The sequence below is a fragment of the Mauremys reevesii genome, linkage group 11, assembly GCF_016161935.1.
Source record: "Mauremys reevesii isolate NIE-2019 linkage group 11, ASM1616193v1, whole genome shotgun sequence".
NCBI lineage: Eukaryota > Metazoa > Chordata > Testudines > Geoemydidae > Mauremys > Mauremys reevesii.
This window is the reverse complement of record NC_052633.1, coordinates 176,373-185,433: the sequence shown is the minus strand read 5'-3', so window position 1 is coordinate 185,433 and position 9,061 is coordinate 176,373. Positions and strand designations below refer to the sequence as shown.

Here is a 9,061-nt window from a genome sequence, read left to right as displayed (position 1 = left end):
GTCTCCCTAGTTTAGCTGTGTAATCCACATCTACCTGCCTATTACTCTGAAAATTTGCCACAATGACAGACTCTTCCATGGTAGATCACATGACCCGACTGAAACTCAAGCTCCTGGAGAAGGTAAGATAACAATGTAGCATTCATATTTTTGTAAAACTTCAAATAATTATATTAACTATCATTATTATAACAATGATAATTATAGTTATTAACTAAAAAATCATGCAAATCACAGGACTTGGTGATAGTGGGGACTTCAACTACCCAGACATCTGTTAGGAAAATACAGCAGGGCACAGATTATCCAACCAGTCCTTAGAATGCCTGGAGCAGCATTTTATTACAGAAGGTGGAGAAAATGACTAGGGCCGGGATTCTCAAACTGGGGGTCGGGACCCCTGAGGGGGTCGTGAGGTTATTACATGGGGGGTCGCGAGCTGTCAGCCTCCACCCCAAACCCTGCTTTGTCTCCAGCATTTATAATAGTGTTAAATATATAAAAAAGTATGTTTAATTTATAAAGGGGGTCACACTCAGAGGCTTGCGATGTGAGAAGGGTCACCAGTACACAAGTTTGAGAACCCCTGGACTACGGAAAAGGCTTTTCTAGATTTGATTCTGACAAATAAGGAGGAACTAGTTAAAAATTTAAAGCTGGAAGTCAGTTTGGATGAAAGTGATCATGAAGTGATAGAGTTCGTGATTCTAAGGAAGGGTAGAAGGGAAAACAGCAGAATCAAGACAATGGACTTCAAGAAGGCAGGCTTTAGCCAAGTCAGAGAATTGTTAGGTTTAAGATCCCATGGGAAGCAGACTAGGTGGAAAAAAAAGTTCAGGAGAGTTGGCACTTTTCTAAAGGGACATTATTAAGGGTACAAAACGCAAACTATCCCAACATGTAGGAAAGATAAACTGGGGGGAGGGGTCTTTTACCATACTTCCTAACCAGCAGATCTTCAGTGACCTGAAACTCAAAAAAAGAGTTATACCAAAGTAGGTCAACTTACAAAAGATGAACATGAAAAAAACCACCATAAGCATGTAGACAAAATTTAAAAGGCCAAGGCACAAAACAAGATTAAACTTGCTAGGGACATAAAGGGCAACAAGAAAATATTTATAAATCCATTAGAAACAAGAAGAAGACCAAGGGATTGGTTCTGCTTTGAGCAGGGGGTGGGACTAGATGACCTCCTGAGGTTCCTTCCAACCCTGATATTCTATAGATCTATGACAAGGTAGGATCATACTCAATGAGGATAGGGTTACCATAGGTCTGTATTTTCCCGGACATGTCCAACTTTTTAGTTGTTAAATCGCCGTTCGGGAAGAATTTTTAAATATGTAAAAATGTCTGGGAAAATATGGACCTATGGTAACCCTACCGTGAAAGTGATGTGGGGCTGAGCGGAGGCCGCCAGGGGGAGCAGGGGAGGGGCAGCAGGGGGTGCTGGCCGGGGACTAGGTTCGCTCCTGGCCTGGCGTTGTGGCGATGAGCAGGAAGCCGCAGCCCAGCCCTTATCAGCGGGCAGCAGGCGGGGTTGGGCCCCAGGCCCTGCGCTCCAACTCCATGGGTGGGGGGGAGGCAGTGGTAGTTGGTGCCTCCCAGCAGTGCCGGGAAACAGCAGCAGCAGCAGCGCGGCCTCTAGTGCCCCATGGTGAGTTACGCTCCCCGCCTGCCCCTGCTGCTGTGGAGGCTGCCGCCGCCCTGGGCTCGGGCCTCCTGGCTCCCCCCGAGTGGTGCCTGGTTCCTGCTGTTCTCGGCCGGCAGGTGCGGGGCCCCAGCCACGCCCGGCCCCTTGCGTCTCCTCTGTGGCGGTGTCCCCCGCTCCGCATCCTCCTGGGCAGCCGCGGCTGGGGAGATCGAGAGGAGGAGCGGCCCCCAGGCAAGCGGGGGACACTCTGAGGTGAAGAGGCTGCTGGCCCTGGCACAGCCCGAGTGCTGGAAACTGACAGGTACCTGCCCCTGCCCCATCCCGGCACCGCCTGCCCCCCAGCCCAGTGAGTGTGACCTGCCCCACCAGCCTCAGTGCCCTGCCCCATACTGTCAGCCACCCCAGTCTCACTGTGACACCAGCACCCCTTGGCAAAGGGCCCCCTGATCTTCACAAACAGCTATCACCGCAGGCCTGACAAACTCACTCACCCCACACATGTCTTACAGGGCACTTACCCACAAAGAGGAACATGGAAGGGATCTACACAAGGCTGGTAACTTGTCAAGAGTGAGAATCTTTGTGAGATGTGTGCATGGGTAATATTGAAGGAATAATGTATTTACCTTAAAAGTGCTTTATAGACTTGGAGTAGAAATCAGTCACCAGGGGATAATGGCCCTTTGGGGCATGGGGAATTTGTCACCCTGCCTAACCTGGCTGGTGATGCAATGCAAGGCTCAATTGTTTAGCTTTGCACAATAGTAAGACTTTGAATGGGACACCATCAGAGGCAATGGCAAACAATTGAAACGCCTTAAAGATAAAAAAGAAACATTACAACAGAACTGGAACAAACAGTCAAGCAATCAATTTATAAGCACCGAGAAGATAATAAGCAACAGTCAACATGGTGTCACAACCAGGACATAGGCAATCAACAGAGTGGTCAGAGTAGGAATCAAAAGTTAGGCCAAGTCCAATACCAGGAGGTTAGCATCTGAGACAGGCCAGGAGGCAAACAGAGAGTCAGGTATCAGAAGGCAGGCAGGGTCAGGTTACCAGATGATCAGCAGCAGGCACAAAGAGCAGGAATCACAGGGGAAGCAGCCCTAAAGCAGGGGGAACACAGTTGCATGGCCAACTTCCTGTTCCTGTGCTTGGGTTAAATATAGGCTGGGGACTAATCAGGATCGGCATGGTTTCTCCAATCAGTTCAGTTGCTAGTCTAGAAGCTAGTAGTATACCACTAGGTGGCAGATTGGGACTACCTAGTTTTTACAAGCCCTGGGGATCAGGGTTTGAGACCCATGTGGTCCCTAAGATGTGTATTTGTCAAGAAATCGGTGTCAAACTAACTTAATAGCCTCCATTGACAGGATAACAAGCCTTATAGCTGGGGGAAGCAGTAGATGTGAGTTATTTCTACTTCAGTAAAGCTTTTGATACTGTCTCACATGACCTTCTCGTAAGCAAACTGGGGCTATATAGCCTTAGACAATCCTACTGTAACATGGATGCACAACTTGTTGGAAAACTGTGGTCAGAGAATAGTTATCAATGGCTCACAGTCAAGCTGGAAGGGAGTATCAAGTGAGATCCCACAGATAGCTGTCTTACCTCCGGTTCTATTCAATACCTTCATAAATGATTTGGATAATGGGATAGACAGTAGAGTTATAAAGTTTGCAGACAACACCAAGGGGTTGCAAGCACTTTGGAGGACAAGATTAGAATTAAAAATTAATCTTGACAAACTGAAGAAATTATCTGAAATAAATAGGATGAAGTTCAATAAGGACAAATGCAGAGTATTACACTTTGGAAGGAATAATCAATTGCACAAATACAAATGAGAAATAGGTGTCTAGGAAGGAGTACTGCAGAAAAGGATCTGGGGGTTATAGTGGATCACAAACTAAATATGAATCAACAATGTAATATCATTGCAAGAAAAGTGAACATCATTCTGGGATACATTAGCAGGCGTGTTGTAAGCAAGACACAAGAAGTCATTCTTCCACTCTACTCAGCACCAATAAAGCATCAACTAGAGTACTGTGTTCAGTTCTGGGCACCACACTTTGGGAAAGATGTGGACAAATTGGAGAAAATCCAGAAGAGAGCAACAAAAATTATTACAGTTCTGGAAAACATTAATTTTGAGGAAAGATTGAAAAAAAGGTTGTTTAGTCTGGAGAAAAGACAACTGAAGGGGAACATGATAACAGTCTTCAAGTATGTACAGGGTTGTTATAAAGAGGAGGGTGATAAATTGTTCTTTTTATCCACTGAGGGCAGGGCAAGAAGTGATAAGTTTAGACTGCAGCAAGGGAGATATAGATTAGACATTAGGAATAACTTCTTAACTGGAAGGATAGTTAAGCTTTGGAACATTGGAGATTAAGAACAACTAGAGAAATATCTGTCAGGGATGGTCTAGATAATACTTAGTCCTGCCTCAATGTAGGGGACTGGACTAGATGAGCTATTGACGTCCCTTCCAGTCCTAAATTTCTACGATTCTGTGACTGTACTTCACCCAAAACACAAGAAGGGTTCGGCATCCAACTCATTATCTTTTTCCTATAGTGAGAAGCAGAACAGTGTGCAGCGTTAGAGTATCATAATTATAATTATTTCAGAGAATAAAATAATTTTATAATATCAATGTTATATGAACCTTAAAACAAATTCAAGGGGGAAAATAATGATAGAGTGATTACCGTCCCATAATGTCAAAGTAATAGTTGGTTAACTAAACAAAGCTTAAATTGCTTATGAAATAAAAATTTCAGTGTCACTATCATTCAGCAAAGCAGCACAAACAGGTGCATCCCAAGGGCAGCAAGGGGCTAAGTTGGCTTTTAGACATCTTTGTGCCCTCCTGACAATGGATTGCTTTGGGGTCCAGTGTGGTCCCCAGTGCAACTGGGGCAACCCCTCCCCAAATGCCTGTGGGCTGCAGTGCCATAACGAATCTCTGAAGCACTCTACTCTGTGGCCCTGCCCCCTGCCACACCTGGCACGCCTCCCTCCTCGGCACATCCTCTAGGCACAGGCTTGCAGGGAGTCCTGCCTAAGGCCACGATGGCAGCATCAGTGGAAGCTGTTTGGGTTGGGGATCCATGGGAGTGGAGGAGATTTGACTGCAGGGATTATTTATTTAGCATGTGCATAGTCGTCTAGCCAAGTGGTGGTATCTTCAGTGGCGTGATGCAATTCTTCTAGGACACCGCTGAACCTAGTCAGTGGCATTCCTCGACAATGTGCATCATCATCTGTGTTGTGCCGCAGCTGCACAAGGGCTGTCATGAAAGCCCCAGAGATACTGGTTGGCTACACAGAGACCTTAGATCAGCGTTCCTGTCGTGCCACCCGCCAGTACCTGACAGCAGTCAGGGAAGCTAATGATCCAACCACCAAGCCGAATTCCACGAGCACCAGCTCAACGAATCCCGGCACTGTCATCACTGACAACCCCAGTGTGCAGCCCGATGACTTCTATGTCATTGGTCCAGCTCTAGGCATGTTACAACTCAACATGGAGGGTTTGTCAGCTGCCAAGCGTGATTTACTGCAGGGATGGATGCTGTTCACATATCATTTGCCCATCAACCTTGAAGTAAATTCCTCCCTCTGTGCTGTGGAATTCTCTTTTAGTCTTGGGGGCATCTGCTGATGGCAGGGGAACTGTTGGCACTGCAGATCCAGAGGGCCAAGAAAATGCAGAAGCACAAGGTCTTCACGCAGACAGCCTTGTTATCGCTGGACTTCCAAGATCTGTGGGCACTGGGGACTAATCCACTACATGTCTCTAATGCTCCAAAGGAAATGATGCTGGGGAAACTCAGAATGGTGCTTCACAGATTTTCCAGTCCCTCATGCAAGTAATTCCCATGGAAGGGATTATCTGGCTCCTTGGCACTAAAGTTCAATCTTTAATCAAACTAGATTTACACTTAACCATTTTGGGATCAATAGATTTTTACAAATATCAGTCTGTTTTCACTTTTGTATATTTATGACATTCTAAATAGTCTATAATTGTCAAGGTTCCGGGATCTGCTCTATCTTGTTCAAGGCAGCACTGACCGTTCAGCCTAGGGCACTAATTTGGCCAGCTTCTCCATGTGCACAGACCCCTATTCTCACACAGAGCAACTGCCAGGATTGGGGCCTACAATTGCAGAATGCTGAGGAATTGCTATTGTGCCGCAGTTAATGAGGGGCATACATCTTCTAGTTTGCCTACCCCAGGAAAAGCCCTTGAGGTGGCCCATGGGCCTCTAAAATGAAACCCAGGACGGGCTGTGGGGATAGTCTGCCGCTTGGAGCAGTTACTCCATTAGAATTCAGCTCTGTACCATGATTCCCTGTGATTAGCAAACAACAATAACAAAATCATTTGGGTGCTTGTATTCCCTGGAAATGCTCCCTGGAAAGCATACACATTTTTTGATGAGATGCAGGTCTTGATCATTTTTGGTTTAATGTTTCTGTTGCACCTCACAGATCCAGGGCCTTTGCTTCTTCTGCCTTAGGCAAAGGAAATTCAGCAAAGACCTAGACTTTTTTTTTTAACTGTGATTATATTTTACCTCAAGATATGCCAGGAGGAAAGTACCTGCACTTCTAATCATTCCAAGCAGACAGCCAAGCTGCCCGCATGTTTGTGTATTAAAGGGGTGCTCGTTTTACCTGTGCATTCTGCTTTTTTGTAGTATTTAAAAATGGCATCAATCATTTTCCTTCTTTATGGGGGAGGTGTACACCCCAAGGTTCTTCTTGTGTTTTAGCCTAGGGGTAGAAGGATGGTCACGTTTTCCCTTCCCTGTGTGTGCTGGAGGACCCTCTGGAGGACTGGAGAGCTCACCTCAGGCCCCAACTAAAGGGAAAGGGGTAGGGTGACCATACGTCCCATTTTGGCCAGGACAGTCCCCTTTTTAAGCCCTGTCCTGGCCATCCCAACTTTTTTTTTCCCCAAAGGAGGCATTTGTCACGTTTACTCTTGCTGACTTCATCAGTTTGCTCTTGCCAATGGGAGAAATGCCCACTTTTGTCAAAAAAAGTGGGGTGTGGTGCAAAGGGGGCAAGCAGAGATGCCAGCTCCCCAGAGGGGGGGAGGCAGCATGGGGGGGCAGGGTTCCAGCAACAGCTAGAGCCTTCTGAGGGGTCCCCACAGGGTTCCAGCGATGGGCAACAACCTCACGCGGGGCGTGGGGGCAAATACATGCAGCAAGCCTGGGAGAAGGCAGCAGCTGCAGTTGTAAAAAGACAGAGCCTTTCATTCACCCTGTCTCCCTAGCGTAGTGTTCTCAACCTGTGGCCCATCAGCCCACTGCTGCAGCCCCTGTGCCAGCCTCAAAGCCATACAGGTACTGTATATATTGTGTGGATGCAGCCCATATAACACGGAGAGCTGCAGCTGGGCCCACAGTGGTAAATAAGTTGAGAAGCACCGCCCTAGCAGCTACTTTATGTGCACAACACATGTGAAATAGGACAAATATTTGTCCTATGTACTCAAATAACCATGTGCCTTTCATTTAAACCTTCACCGGACGTGGCTTTCTACGCTGTGTCTCTACCTTATAGTACATTTAGGAGAATAGTTAAAGTCCCAAAAAAGGTCTGGATCCTGTGCCATGCTGAGCTCCCTCCAGTCCCATTTACTTCAAGCTCTTTGTTTTTCCCTGTGTGTAGTTTAGAGGTGCTTAAACTTGTTGAAACCAGTGACGTTAAATTTAAAAAAAAAAATCCAGCTGACCCTGGTCCTTGGCTCTGCCAGGACAATGCTGCCTTTAGGGCCACTTACCCCTGGCCCTGGGTGGATCACCTCTGTGTAAGGGGATTCTCTGGTGATGTGGAAGCAATATAGCAGTTTCCACATGACCTCTCTTCTCTTCCTCATGACCTTCTGCAGCAGATAAGACTGAGGCTTCCTTTCACATTATATTAACATCCAAACTGCCTTCGAAGTACCCTAATTTGTCACTATGGGACTGTTGTGGTTAGTAGCTCTGTATGGGATGTGGCTAGTAGCTCTGTACGGGATTCATTTTTCTATTGCGGATGCACAATAAGCATGACTAGCAGGAAGTGAGAGGTGTCCCTTCTCTCCAACTCCATTTTATTTCCTTGTGTCCCAAAAGTGTGTTTGTCATGCAGGATATCCTGGATATTCTTGTAAGCCTCAGTCCCTGACTTTTAATCAATTCTCACAATGGTTTTATCCACAGAAACTAGAAAACGAACGTGAGACCCTGGAGAATGTTGAGTCACCCCTCTCCACAGCAAGTAAGAGATCAAAGATTTGCTCTAGTTCAGATCATAGTGTGATGTAGCAATCATTGAGTGGTGTTCTCGGGCCTGGGCTACACAGCAGGTCAATGGTCTCTTCCAGCCTTCAAATCTAGAAGATGCATCTCTGCTCTCACCCACCACACCCAGTGAGGCAGTCAGAAAGCACCCTATGGAATATTAACAGTGTGACAGGAAAGTGGCTTCAAACTCCTTCTGGTGCTACCTTCCCTCAGTCTAGGCATCTTGTACAGCTGTCTAACCTAATGTATAAGGGGACTGCTGGCCCCTTACTAAAACTCAGTGGGGGGGTTTGGTTGGCTGGCTCCCAGTGCCAAAAGAAAGGGGAAGGGTCAATGGGAAATCAGGACCCTGAGACTGGGGGTCAATGGGAAATCAGGGGCAAGGGGGAGAGGCCAATGCTCCAGGTCAGCCTGATTGACAGGGCAGGCAGGCTAATGAGAGAGTCAGGAGGCCCCCGTCCATGTGAGCTGGAGCTGCCTGGGTCACAGAGTGGGGTTGAGCTCAGGAGAAAGCTGGAGCCCAATCTGAGCTGGGGAGCAGAGCTGCAATAACAAAAGCCAGAGAAGCAGCCCAGAGAGCAGACCTGTGCTGGGAGCAGAGCTGCAGCAACCAGAGCCAGAGAAGCTAGAGAAGCAGCCCAGGGAGCTGGAGGCAGAGCAGCAGCATGAGTGCTGAAGCAGAGTGGAGCTGGAGCAGTCCGGAGCCGGGTGTGGGGAGCAGCTGGGGAGAGTGAGGGGGACTCTGGGCAGCAGGTTCAGCGCAGGGAGATACCCCCAGCCAAGAGGCCTTGCAGGCCAGACTTGGATGGGGATCGTGGAAGGGGAGCTCTTGAGGTCAGGCAGGCCTCTGGGTAAAGGAAGTGGGAGTGCTAGCCCATTTCACCGGGGTAGCGTATAAGCCAGGAAAGTTCCCCACAATAGCAGGCCTATTCTCCTGCTTACACTAAGACAGCCGCTCTGCCTTCAGATCCACAGGCCAGCAGGAGCTGGGGCAGGGTGAAGACACAGCCCTCAATGGGAGGAAAGCATTTGCCACTCAACAGTGATCCAGCTTGAAATCAGTGCCGGGATGAAATAC

At 47.6% G+C, this 9,061-nt stretch overlaps 1 protein-coding gene across 4 annotated transcripts in view; it reads left to right on the top strand.

The window, feature by feature from the left end:
* The window catches only part of C11H21orf58 (chromosome 11 C21orf58 homolog), a 34,990-nt gene continuing 25,929 nt past the window's right edge, over positions 1-9,061 (top strand). For 3 of the 4 annotated variants that reach the window (XM_039495317.1, XM_039495316.1, XM_039495318.1), the window contains exons 1-2: positions 1-122; positions 7,900-7,957. In XM_039495317.1, the coding sequence (XP_039351251.1) occupies positions 63-122; positions 7,900-7,957 (118 nt within the window). In that variant the 5' untranslated portion in view covers positions 1-62. Of the gene's footprint in view, positions 123-1,534; positions 1,661-7,899; positions 7,958-9,061 lie in introns of those variants that run through there. The other variant, XM_039495319.1, reaches the window with a different exon arrangement.